This window comes from Tripterygium wilfordii, chromosome 3, assembly GCF_013401445.1.
Source record: "Tripterygium wilfordii isolate XIE 37 chromosome 3, ASM1340144v1, whole genome shotgun sequence".
Taxonomy (NCBI): Eukaryota; Viridiplantae; Streptophyta; class Magnoliopsida; order Celastrales; family Celastraceae; genus Tripterygium; species Tripterygium wilfordii.
The window spans coordinates 13,681,119-13,694,518 of record NC_052234.1 but is presented as its reverse complement, the minus strand read 5'-3'; the positions used below and the strand labels follow the sequence as shown (position 1 = coordinate 13,694,518).

Here is a 13,400-nt window from a genome sequence, read left to right as displayed (position 1 = left end):
TACTTTATCGCATCCGCCATTGAAATAAAGATCTTAGCTTCAGTGCTCGTACAAGGTAAAACAACAATAAATGGCAGGACAAGAAGTCACAAATGGGGGGATAGAGGCAACAATAGCATCTAAGCAAGAATGAAACTTCTTTACTCATACATTCAAATTGGCACGTCACTATGTTTTCTATCACATCAGCATTCTATTAGTTCGCTTGTCACTCGATTCTCAGAACTCAGAAGTTATACATTGAACCAGGCAATCTAGGCAATGGAACAATATCATTTAGCGGCTGTATTGGCTTGCACCCGGCCGATACTCTCCAATTCCAAGTAGATCCTGCATTTGTAAGCTTATAAATTTTAAGCTTTTGTGCAAAAATATGTACATAATGTCAGCTCTGTTTCAGATGGCATCAAATGGCCCAGATGGCATCAGCGCTTGAAAGATGATATCCAAATAAGGGCATCTATGGACATAGAATAGCTATAAAAAAACAGAAATAGGACTTATGATGGCAAGTGACTATCCTAAGTCATTTTCTATAATTGTCAGGATCAATTAAGATAAATGGTGAAACAGGAAGTTGTTGGAAATATTGAGACGACTCTGCAAATCAACTGCGATTAGATTGGAAGAATGATCAGATAAATGGATAACAAGTGAAACCAAAAGCCATCTTAAGAATGACTACACATCGCTGTAACACAAATAGCACAAAACCATCAGAAACTGTCCTATTCCATTCTTAAAAATTTTCTCAAAACAATCCCTCGCCCAGTGTCTTTAAAAATCTAGTTAACAAGAGCTTTAAATTGAATTTTTCTTGGTTTGATGAGAGCATCACCAATCAATAAACTGCATTGCATTATCACCGAATACAGTGGCTCATGAGAGACTATGAGGGCAAACATAATTAAGCACGCACCTGACATACTATTGCATCTTCAATGCTTTTCAACTATGGCTAAGCACTAGGTTAGAGATTCTAAGCGAAACTAACACTTAAAAACATTCTGGATTTCAAGCCTTAAAATGGAGACAGAAGGTATAACGGCATGTTAAGATGTGATCTAGAAGTAAGATCTGTATTAACTTATTATGTTTATATATAGTAGTTGGTCCATCGTTCAGTAGCTTGGTTCATCAAAGTGCCTCAGAGGCCACTATTAATTTGTTAAAGCTTCAAATCTTGCAAAATGTATGCACACATATGTAAAGAGAAATACTTTCATGAGAGATCTACCTGGCACGCTTTATTTTTCGCTCTTGTTTCTGCTATGCTTGGAATCTCGTGGTTTGGTTTTGAAAACCTCTTCTCACGCCGCTCACATGAACCCCATCCATCAGAGAACCTACCACCCCTGTTATGAGACAAAAATTAGACATACCAAACATGATAGGAATGCAGTGAATATAATGCCAGTTGAAATTACTATTTTTCTGTCCTAGCTACCAAGAGACAAAAGAACATACTGCATGTATGCCCGAACAACAAATTCTGCACGCTGAACATTGCGATTTTCATCGAATTCTATATTCTTGTCTTTAATCTCATAAGAGACATTGAAATAAAATGATATTTTCCTCCAGCCTGCACAAAATAGGTGAGCTTTATACACCACATTCAATATCAATATACAAGGAGAAGATACTCATGACTCGTGATTCAGTAGTCAGTACCTGATTTTTTAATGAAGGGGCATCCTGAAATCATTGTGTAATCAGATTTCTCTAAAATCTGCTCATTTAATGAAAGAGGTACAGTGCTTAATCAAAACTGCCCAAATGACAATTAAATAGGAAAAGAAATCAGCATGAGCTTTGAAAAACTAGAATCAGCCAGAGAAATTAGAGATAAAATAAATTTAAGCAGAAATTTTTTATAGAGAAGTAAAAGAATATATATATATATGGAAAGGGGAGAATCAAATATCACAACTAGCTTTTTCTCAAAAAAAAAATCACAACTAGCTTAGAAATACAAACAATGAACCCGGTAGGACAAATGAATAACGAGCAAGAATCACAACAAAGATTTCTAAGGTCAACAGCAGAAGAAAAACAGAACTTCACAATAAACTAATAAAGCCAAAGATTCACATTAGAAGCAAATTGCATCGCCAAAGAAACATTCTTTCTTTGAACTCTGCAATTGTTGTGTGGGGGAAAAAAAGAGGCAGCAACAGGTATGGCATGCCTTCTAAGCACAAAATATGAGAAAGCTCTTGTGATCTTGTCCTTGCTCGAGTGGACCTCCTATTTTTGTTTGTCTCAGTACACATCCAATGTGGCACTGAACCACCACAACCTCCACTATACAACCTTCTTATTTCCTTCCTTGAATCAGTAAGCAATCTTGGACTCTTGTGGAATTGGTGTTAGCCCAGCGCTCTTCTCCTCGACCATTAATTAACATTTAACACTAAGCATCTATGGAGCATCATTTCCTTAGAACAGACAACATTTCTATCAGACTTCTATGATCCTATCACATATATATATATATATATATATATATATATATATATGTCTTGCTTAATGGTGATTATATCCACGAGATTGCAAATTGCAGTTGATGGTACCACTCTAGTTGATCTATCTTTAAAAAGAGTTGTCAGAAATCTACAATTCCACTCTCTCATCTGCTATTTTGGTCCTTCTGACCTTTTTCCACTCTAGCTCATGAAGATTGTATTACTAAAGAGTACACAGATGCATCATAGTTTGTAACAAATTTAATCTAATTACCTTGTGAAAATAAGTACATCACAACAATTAGTATCTTGCTGTTTCCATTAACTTCCGAAAATTGTTAGTTCAAACAGCTAGCTTACATGGAATTCCAAGCTTTGATGGTGAAAATAACCCAAAATCCTGGTACTTCATCCTTAAATATTGAAAATCGCCGGGACAAATATTAAGTTCAAAATTCTCAACAAATTGAATAAACTATCAATGGAAGGCCACTTATTCATCAAAAAAATTCAATGAAAGGCTAATTTACTTTCACTGATTCACTCAGGCCATTTAGGTAAATCAAAAGTGGGGAAATTACCGCCATGGCCGCATTCTGATACTCCTTAAACAGAGACACCGAAGGGAACTTCCCAGACAAGCTGTGCATCATGACGTTCTTCTCCTCGCTCTGCACGCAACTGCTAGGCGAAACTTCAGGAGAACTGCTGAACTCCTTAACGCCATACTTTCTGATCTCAGGCGACAAGTGCGACTCCGGTGTCCTTTGCAGGTTCCTCACTATGACTAGGGGACTGCTGCTCTCGGTCACCACCTCGGAGCCAGAGGACCTAGCAATCTTCTGCGAACGTTGCCACGAGGTGTTGTTTCGAGGATTGGAACTGGGCGAGTACTGGCGTTTATGGTTTTGGGGGAGCTTAGGCGGCGGAGAAGGGTGGGAGATCGGCGTCGGCGGAGAGCTGAAGTTGGGGTATTTAATGGCGAGGGGCTTCCGAGATTTGACAGATGTAGAGCGAGAGGCCTCGGCGGAGTCGATCACGGCCCACAATGCGGCGTCATCAAAGTCTTTGTCGTCGCCTGAGAATTCGATCAGTGAGGACATCGGGTGGGGTTAGGATTAGGGTTAGGATTAGGGCTTGGGACTGCAGGAGAGTGCAAAAAAAAGGCGCAAAATATCTCTTTTTTGAAATTCAAATTGGTAGAATTGGAGTAGACCGTAGAAGATGCCTTTTTGGGTTAACGGGCTTGAAGCGGCCCATATTTAGTATTAACACTGTTCCGTCAACGGCTAGGCCGGTCCACTTAAATATTCTCGCACTGACTATTGTTCAAATTAAGACACATTAAATTTGAGAGAATATCTATTAAGTCGACAATTGTATTGTAAATAATTGTTCTTAGATCTATCAAAAAAAAAAAGAATCTTCTTAGCAAACAGTTTCCTGAAGGTTAGAGGATGACCTCATTTGCTTACAAATTACAATATCATTCACCAACGATGTTTTTTTTCTCTTTCTTTGCATATCCTCAATTTATTTAATTGAAATTGAGTAATGAGAGGTTCCAGAGGCAAGTCGTCATGAAAATACTTGGAAACACAGTTTGTCATGAATATTATGATTATTTTATTTTGATCTAACCTTAAACATATTAACAATGACGAACTTTTTTGGTTATGTCAAATTCAATAATGAAGAAAAAAAAAATAACGAATGACACTAACTATAAACCCAACCTATGATTGAGAGCATCAAATCCTCCGAGAGGTGCTAACTATAGTACCTAAATTGATTTGAGCGTTTGAGAGGCGTTTTGAGAACAAACTCATGGATCCCTTAGGATACTCTTATTTTTGTGCAAGACATCAAAACATTGTCCATAAGTCACTTTTTGACACTAGTCCAATCAATTGATACATAAGTGAGACCGAACCAATTTTATATATCATCAATAGAAAATACCAGTGGACAATGCATTTGATCTTAGAGCCCAAAGCGAGTATACATTTCATCAATTATTGGCGGTATGATCCAATCTTTAACTAAATTTGATCCAACGTTGTGTTAAGTTGTCTCGTTTGACATGATCATATTTTATATTGACATGATGGATTTTGATTTTTAAGGCAACAATTTTTCATAATGAGAATTATATGAAATTAAATTGGATAAGAGTTGATTATAGTAACACAGCAGGCTCCCGCTAAAGTCGATGGCCTATGCAAGCTGTGCATTCCAATATCATTTCGCTCGAATAACGAGTGCCGGACAGTAATGGCCAATTCAACGTGCCTGGCTGAATCGAAGCTTATCCTACTCCAACACCTACTTATCGTTCACCCACTGAATCGCTTCAACATCGATTCCTCAAATAGCCGGAATGGAGTACAGAACTCTGCCTGTCCATCTACAACTTCATCTCTCCTTCCATTAGATCCACATCATGGCTAATGTCCACGGATCTATTTGTCCTCAAATTCGACCTCGTCTCACTTCTGGAATGTTCCTCCTTGAACGCCTTCAATTCATCAACAGGCCACTCAAAATCCTTAACATTCCTCTTCAACTTTGCCTTCATTGTTTCGTCCTTCTTTACGCGACCAAGTTTGGCATAGATTGCAGATAGAAGAACCGGATCTAAGTAATCTTCAACCTTCCTTCTCGTTATCTCTTGCTTCCTCTCAAACTCGGTTGAATTCACTTTCAATCGCCAAGACTCGTGAGCTTCAAGATTTTCACTACAAAATTTATTTGAATTAGACTAAAATTCTCATCAAACTTTAAAGAAATATGTTGTAGATACCTATATAACGCAGCGGAGGATGGTTGGGAAGAGAGGAGAGAGGAAGGCCGAATGAGGTGTTTCTGGATGCCATCAATGGAGGCGAGAGGATTTGACGTCGGTGATCTGTTTCTCTTCATCCTCCTTTTCCCGCCACAACCACCGACGAATGTTTCAGTATGGAAGAAAAAAAAACCAATCTAATCTTTCACGGGCTTAAATTGATCCATAAAATTCAAAAGATAGGCCCGAGCATTAGAGGCCCATTCTATATCGACAGTGTGAGTGATTGAACGGGTCAAGTGTCAAATTTGTTAACACCACCGGTGGGCCTGTTTGGCACTATGTTCATTGTTAACAGGTCAAAAAACGCTCATGAGAATTCCATATCAGAAGATGGTGGATTTCGAGTCTAACTTATAAGGGATGACAAATTTCCAATTGTTAACATGTGTTTTCAATAGAGAGTTAGGTCCAAACTTGTGATGCTAGACTTGGATCTTCATCCCATGTGATGGGTATTCATTATTGGTGTTTTCATTGAGAGTGCATTTGCTTGCGTGCAGACCCATGGATTGATACTATTATAGGCGAGTCTAATACTATTATAGGCGGGTCTATCCTAGAGCTCATCCCTTGTTGAGTTGGGTTAACAAATAGTGGACCAAATCCATTGTGGACGGGTTGGAAAAGAGAAAAATGCGTAAAAAATCGTGACGAGTATTCATTATTGGTACTTTCATTGAGAGTACACTTGCTTGCGTGCAGACCCATGGATTGATACTATTATAGGCGGATTTATCCTAGAGCTCATCCCTTGTTGAGTTGGGTTAGCAGACAGTGGACCAAATCCATTGTGGGCGGGTTGGAAAATAGAAAAATGCGTAAAAAACAGTTCAAGTAACTGGGAAAACCTTGATCCATTGGATTGACAACGCTATGTGATCATGACTCATAGGTCTGGAGCGGTAAATGGGTCAACAGTCGAAATGGTCCAACCCTAACCTTGCACGAGGACGTGCATACTCCTAAGGGAGGATTGATGAGAATCTAACATCGGAATATGGTAGATTTTGAGTGTAGTTTATAACGGGGGACAAACCTTCTATTATCAACATGAGTTTTCAATAAAGAGTTAGGTCCAAACTTATGATGTTAGACTTGAGCATCCATCCCGTGTGACGGGTATTCATCAAATGCACGCGACACCCCTGATGGAGTGATGGGTAGGATGGCGCGGCACGACACGGAGGGGAAGCTACTTCCACGAGGCCTCTTATTGAATAGTTTAAGGATAGAAGAAAAAGGCCCAAAAGTGTACTGCAGTTGGTGTGGCCCACGCGATGGGTGATGGGCTTCGGAAATCCAGTGGACCGACCCCTCTCTCAGTACTATATTATAGTTCCAGGAATTCAGAAGTTCGATTTTGAAGTTTGAACGACGCCGTGTGGTTGCGTGTCATCGGAATTGACGCAGTGCTTCCGCTGCTCGTGTAGTCCCAGAGTCCAGACAGAAGTAGTTGACATTTGAAGCAGGCGAATGAATGGACTATTCCGAGTTCATCATTTGACAGAAGTAGTCTCTTTCTGGCGTCACTTACACGCTCAGACTACTTTTTAACGGTTAGTTACAGGCTTACAGCTCTCGAGTCATTGTTTTCAATCTATGGCGATAACAAGGTTTCACGCAATGCTATGGTGGAGAAAGTGGGCCAAGAGGGACTGGGCAATCGCGGCAGTCGGGTTCACCACCATCGTCTTCGTTCTCTCTTTCTTCTTTGATGTTCAGGACACTAACAAAAAGAATAACACCATCGTCCCAGATCTCAGCCCCAACGACGATCTCGTTGACTTGACCTTGTTGCATAGCGCCAAAGATAGAGGCGCCTGTAATATTACAAATCCATCATATAAGTTCGCCTGTTCCGCTTTCTTTGTTCGTAAACACCGTTGTGAATAGTTGCCACTTTTTTGTGCAGTTTGTTTGGATGGGAGTTTGCCTGGCTACCATTTTCAAAGGGGGTTTGGATCTGGCTCTAGAAATTGGGTCCTTCACATCGAGGTTCTTTTTACTCCGTTGTTTCGTATTAATTCGATTAATATGTTAAGATTTTTTATTCGAATTATTTGAATATCATGAATGTTATGTGGCTTAGGGTGGAGGGTGGTGCAATACAATAGAATCATGTTCGTTGCGTACAAGGACTGCATTGGGTTCTTCAAAGTATATGGATCGTCAAGTTCGATTCACTGGGATTTTGAGCCATGAAGCTTCTCAGAATCCTGGTAATTTTTCTTTGGAGAATGCTAAATCCCTCATTTTGGTATCCCAAATCTATGCGGTATTAAAATAATCATTCATTAAAAACACATATATGGCTCATCTCACATTTAACAATGAGTGTCTTTTGGGTTTCACTTTTTTGGGGTGTCAAGCATTATCATTTTTCTTTGTAGTTTTCTGATAGTTTTGTCTTGTCACTAGATTTATAGTTCAATCTGCATTGTTTTTAGTGTCCATTCTCAGTCCATGATAACATTTATGATGTAATGAGCATTCTTCAGATTTTTATAACTGGAACAAAGTCAAGATACGCTATTGTGATGGTGCATCACTTGCGGGGCATCCAGAAAGCGAGTTCAAGGTCAGTAGATAGGCAGCATTCTCAATTTTCAGGATTAACTTGCTACGCCATGGAAATTTTCATTCCTTATATCAAATTCCATATATATGTAAATATATTCTTTTATTCTACAGAATGGAACAAAACTTTTCTTCAGAGGCCAACTAATCTGGGAAGCGCTCATGGATGAGCTCTTATCACTAGGCTTGTCAAATGCAGAACAGGTATCTGCAATTCTGCATTCATTTTTTTCAGTCCTCAATGCTTTGTAGGGTCTGCGTATTGAGAGAGCCTTGTACATGGGTGTTGTTTATCTTTTACCTTACCTCAATGCTTTGTAGGAAAGATGAAGTGCCAATAGTCATGCTCTGCTTCTATTGTTTGAATACTATATAACTATGTGCATGCTTTTCTTTTCTTTTCTTTTTGAACAGACAGAACATTTAGGATAGAATCACTAGAGTAGTTCACTCATTCAGAGAGTTGATTGGTCAATGACAACCTAATTATATGACTGTGGCTTATTTGCAAACTTATGTTGAACCTTTAGGGGCCCTATTCCATATAATGATCCCACTTTTCTCTCTTTTTGGGTGCATTAATATGTTTTGAATAGTCGAATAGAGTAACCAGTTCATTTGTTAAACCCTATGATCATAAATATAACAGAAATAATTATAAAGGTATACTCCAAAATGACAAGTTGATAAGTCTAACAATAAGTTATTGACAAGAAGGGGAAGGACAATTGTAAACAGATGCTGTCTTTCCATGGAAGAGGAAGAAACTACTAGCCATCTTCATTGTATATTGTCTAGAAAGTTAGGAGGTTGCTTGGGTGACTTTTGATTCTTTGGGAAGGGAACTATATGCTTGGCCTTTCCAACATCTCAAATAAAAGAGAGGAAGAACTTGGCAGCAATGATCTCGCTTGCTACCTTTTTGTGGATTTGGGATGGAAAGGAACAGAAACATCAGAATCTTCCTTGAGGTTGCTAATAATTGGCAAAATTTTAGGTATGGAAGCCTTGGTAAGAAACTAGCAAAAATTAGTTGAATGGTCCCAACGTCATTAATGCTTTAAATACATGAACCCTTAATTGATCTTATATGATCTTTCAACTACTCGATGCTTGGTTTAGTTTGGTCAAAGTGCAAGTCTAGTTTGTTTTTGCTGTCTACTTCCTATGTTCTCTCCAAGGTTTTTTCTTGTAATCTGTTGGTTCACATTAGTAGTTTCCTTTGTGCGGTTGTCACCATAACTTTATTGCAATAATGTCCATTTGATGATCAATGAGGTAATTTGGCAGGCTCTTCTTTCAGGATGCTCAGCTGGAGGATTGGCATCTCTTATACATTGTGATGACTTTCGAGAAATTATGCCGAAGAACGCAGCTGTCAAGTGTCTAGCTGATGCAGGTTTTTTCCTTGATGAGTATGTTCTTGTAGGCTAAGATATGCTACACATTTCGTCGTTTCTAATATCTTGCTTTAGTATCATATATTTGAGTAAAGAATTTATAGATGCATGTGAAAGGTTTGTGATCTAGTATTTTATGTTTTGATTTAATTTTAGTTACTAGGCGTTCTTTGTGCTTCTATGTCTGTTTTGCAATACAAATTTGAGAGCAGCCAGCATGGAGTCTGATTCTCATTTTATCCTTTTATATCTTCAGTAGAAGAAAGTTACTAGATTCTTGTATTATTTGGGAACTTGTTCTTCTTTACCAGCAAGAATGGAGTGTGTTCATAAGCATGTAACTGGATGCCCTGGGTAGAATGCAATGACTGCTTGCTTCTCTTGAATTATGCTTATTTATTGGTGTTCTATGCTCTATATGAATGCATAGCCAAAATATTATCCCTCTATTGCAATTATAATTTCAGGAAAGATGTCCTGGGAAATCGCACTATGAGGTCTTTCTTTCAGGATGTTGTACAGCTTCAGGTTTTTGTTCCACTTCTACACTTGATATCTGGTTAGATGGGTGATAATCTCCTTGTATTTGTTGTTATTTATTACTGATTTGTTTATATGATAATGGTATTGAAGTTCCGGTATACTAAGAATTAATATGCTTAGCTGACCTGAGAAGAGAGAGAGAGATTCCCCATCTTTTTTATTTAGCATGTGGGCAGTGTTTGGCATCCATGGTCTCTCACTGTTTCAGTGTGAGGTTCTATTTTTCATTTTCCTTTCAATCAATAATTATTTTTACACTCGAAAATGTAGAAGCAATCTCTTTTCCTTAGAAGAATTCATTTTGTGGATTCCTCATGTTTTTGTGATGCTATCAGGGTGTGGAAAAAAGTTTGGACAAGAACTTTGTTGCTGGAATGGAATCATCCAAGGCAGGATTACCATTTCTCTTTAGTATCTCATAACACTCATGAATTATGAGACACCCGCTTTATGATTTGTATGGGTCACTAATATTATGAGTTGCATTTGCAGTGTCTTTTTCCTCGAGAAATTTTTAAAAGCATGAAAACCCCTGTTTTCATTGTCAATCCAGCTTATGATTTTTGGCAGGTAACTTTCCTCTAAAGTCGTTATAAAAAAGGATTTTTCCTTTCAATGTTTATTTTCTGATACCAATGATATGATTTGTAGATTCAACATATTTTAGTACCTGACGAATCAGATCCTAGTGGGTCATGGAGGCAATGCAGACTAAACATCAACAGTTGTAGTCCTAGCCAGATTAATATACTTCAAGGTAATTGAATATTTGAATATATACGCAAATGGAAGTAGCACTTTATTGGCTGCTGCTTAGTAAACTTGTAAAACTAAAATTGTAGTTGTATCTTGAAGCATTTCCTCATTGCCCAGAGACTTTTGCTTTTCCTTGCAAAGGTTAAATTTCTTCTTGTCTTTCAAGGTCAGTGGCATCCCCAGCTTTCCTCCATATAAACGTACTTGGATTGTTTTGATGAAAACCAACCTGAATGGAACCAATACTCTTAGACACCTGGAATTGAAACGTTGATCCATGGGCATACTTCTTCTTTTTGTAGGATCTCTTTGATCAGTTTTGCTTATGGTTTGTTCAATCTAATGTGTATGATTTTGCCATTACCACCACCATCAAATGCCCGTTCCAAATTTTAGTTGGGACACACTAGGTGGCTTCGTTTATGTCATTACTTCTGGCCTGAAATTACACTCTCCGTTAGTCATTTATTCTCTCCCCTTTTTGGTCATTTCCATCTCTCTCCTTTTTCGGTCTGCCTCTCTCTCTGTGGTGTCTCCTGCTTGAAGTTTCTCTGCAGTTTGTATTGAAGCAGCTACATCTCTGCATTGTAAATCCCTAAACTGTCCAAGGAGATTTTTTCTCATTTTCAATTGAATAGTATCATTGCTTATCCTGTTCTTCCTTGTGTTGTATGCTTCTAACGCAATATTCCCATTTTCTATTCTGCAAATTTATTCTATAACGAGAAACCACTGTTAATATGGATATATAGGTACTATTAAGTTTTAAAATTTTTAAGTTTTGCTTAGTTTATGAGCCTACTGCACTTGATTTTCTTCCTCTTCTTCTCCTCTTTTTATATTTTTTTATATTTTTTCTGTTCAAACTGGACTGAAAGTGAGCATTGGAAAATAATTGGCCAAAACAAATTGATAGGAACAGTTACAGTTTGGTTTGATGCATTGGTTCATTTAGAGAAACATCTATATCTAGAACTATGCTTGTGCATGGCACACCGATTTATATTGTTGTCTAATCTGGTTTCAAGTATTCCATGTATAGGTTACCGTGACTCGCTGTTAAAGGGTCTGACTGATTTCCAGCAAAACAAGGATGGGGGGATGTTCATAGATTCTTGTTTTAGTCATTGTCAAACGTGGATGACTGAGACGTGGCATTCACCAAATTCTCCGAGAATCAACAAAAAGGTAAGGAAGTAGCGCTTGTTGTCCTGTGTTCTCATGGTTTATTAATGTTCATACCATCAATGTGCTCTTCTAAGATTACTTGGACAAGAAGTGTTCAACGGCTTGAAGTTTATTCAGTTATGCTATGCAAATCACGGACTATGTAGAACACACAAATTTGCTCCCATAGAACTGAATGCATGTAATGTCAGTTTCTTTTTTTTTCTTTTTTTTTTTTCACGAGTAAATCAAGCCTGCTGGTGTATTACTTTGGTTGGTTCTACCAGCCTGAAACACTCGTCTAGAAAGGCCACCATCCATTCTGTTGAACTGTCACCATGTCCTTGCTGTCCAGATTACGGTCCTGGTTGGTTGTTTTATCATGATCAAAACTCAAATTGTGTTGAAATTTTCTTTTCTGCTTCTATTTACTCTCCTAAGTAATTTTGTTGGGTGACGGTGCTTTTTTGAATAGACCATTGCAGAGTCGGTCGGTGATTGGTACTTCAACAAAAGAGATGTGAAGCTAATTGATTGCTCTTTTCCGTGCAATCCTACCTGCCATAACATGGATTTTTCTTGAGGTTGAAGGCCTCATGGCCGCCTACACTTCTCTTGTGGGATATCATTTACATCAAGGTGTCTAATATATGGCATGTAACGTGGTGAACATATCCTTTTGTCTTTATTTGACCCCAAGAATGAATTAGATTGAAAGGATTTTCCTGTTGAATCTCTTTGTATCTGGACAACTTCTTGAGTTCAAGAGCTTGTAGAAGAAAAAGGAGGCGTCGTCATCGAAAGCCCCTAGCTGGTCTCCAGTCACATGAACCTGCTGGCCTTAATGGTCAACGTATTGAATTGACTGGACCCCCCCCCCCTGGTATCCTTTCGTGTTTTCTGATTCGTAATTGATCTCTCTCTCTTTTTTTTTTTTAATTTATATCTAATCATTTATGCACGCCATATTCTGTTCTAGTAAGTAGCAACACAGACCTTATTTCAAAATTTAGTTGGGAGTTGTCTCAATCCCTAAACTCAGACGTGAATCTGGCCAAAATCATGGGAGTGGACGTCTGAATACATATTTCCCTTCAAAAACCCTGAACCGGAGGAATAAATGTTCTTAGGTTTTAGGTTTCTAGACTATCAGCGTCATCATAATCACCATCCCACCTGGTCACATAATTTTTTCTTGCTCCATTGATCTGCCACCGATGAGTACAATTGAGTTGAGGAAAGAATTCAAAACGCAGTGTTGTCTTTTTAGTAATTAATAATGAGTACGTCACGAGATGTAATAGAAAGACCATAAAATTTAAGGTTGGATGCATCTTCCCTCTTTAATATGCAGGTACCTGTCATTGCATCTCAAACAGATCCATTAAATATAAACCTCTACCGTTATATATTCCCTCGTCCGATGGTTGTTCTCTCTTGCTAGTTTGTTGTATTGTTATTTTGTTCAATAAGAGTTGTTGACAATTAATGTACCTATCTTTTTCCAGCTTCCATCCCAATAGTTGACCTTCCTATTATATTATGACTCTATTGTTAAGTCACACAACAGCCTCTCCTGACCCTAAGGGATTAAAGATGTACGTACGTAGTTGATACTAAATTAATATTTGGATTTAAAGC

The 13,400-nt window shown here is 38.2% G+C and overlaps 2 protein-coding genes across 2 annotated transcripts; one reads left to right on the top strand and one right to left on the bottom strand.

Annotated features, from left to right (window-relative positions):
• Positions 1 to 83: 83 nt before the first annotated feature.
• LOC119989757 lies at positions 84 to 3,661 on the bottom strand. The gene is made up of 5 exons (XM_038835449.1): positions 3,050 to 3,661; positions 1,675 to 1,732; positions 1,468 to 1,585; positions 1,238 to 1,355; positions 84 to 330 (listed from the first exon to the last, which is right to left on the bottom strand). Exons 1-5 carry the CDS (start codon positions 3,569 to 3,571, stop codon positions 277 to 279), a joined length of 870 nt encoding a protein of 289 aa, XP_038691377.1. The 5' UTR covers positions 3,572 to 3,661; the 3' UTR covers positions 84 to 276.
• A 3,031-nt stretch (positions 3,662 to 6,692) lies between these two features.
• LOC119995710 (pectin acetylesterase 5) lies at positions 6,693 to 12,511 on the top strand. The gene is made up of 12 exons (XM_038842221.1): positions 6,693 to 7,138; positions 7,229 to 7,311; positions 7,406 to 7,535; positions 7,815 to 7,894; positions 8,008 to 8,097; positions 9,184 to 9,308; positions 9,761 to 9,821; positions 10,172 to 10,225; positions 10,329 to 10,406; positions 10,488 to 10,593; positions 11,635 to 11,780; positions 12,235 to 12,511. The coding sequence occupies exons 1-12, from the start codon at positions 6,916 to 6,918 to the stop codon at positions 12,340 to 12,342; spliced, it is 1,284 nt and encodes a 427-aa protein (XP_038698149.1). The 5' UTR covers positions 6,693 to 6,915; the 3' UTR covers positions 12,343 to 12,511.
• Positions 12,512 to 13,400: the final 889 nt, after the last annotated feature.

Coding starts and splice junctions, on each gene's coding strand:
- LOC119995710 (XM_038842221.1), top strand. CDS start 6,916: ATGGCGATAACAAGGTTTCACGCAATGCTATGGTGGAGAAAGTGGGCC. Junction 7,139..7,228: donor CGCCAAAGATAGAGGCGCCT/GTAATATTACAA, acceptor TTTTTTGTGCAG/TTTGTTTGGATGGGAGTTTG. Junction 9,309..9,760: donor GCAGGTTTTTTCCTTGATGA/GTATGTTCTTGT, acceptor TTATAATTTCAG/GAAAGATGTCCTGGGAAATC.
- LOC119989757 (XM_038835449.1), bottom strand. CDS start 3,571: ATGTCCTCACTGATCGAATTCTCAGGCGACGACAAAGACTTTGATGAC. Junction 1,733..3,049: donor ATCAGAATGCGGCCATGGCG/GTAATTTCCCCA, acceptor TTAAATGAGCAG/ATTTTAGAGAAATCTGATTA. Junction 331..1,237: donor CGAAAAATAAAGCGTGCCAG/GTAGATCTCTCA, acceptor TTACAAATGCAG/GATCTACTTGGAATTGGAGA.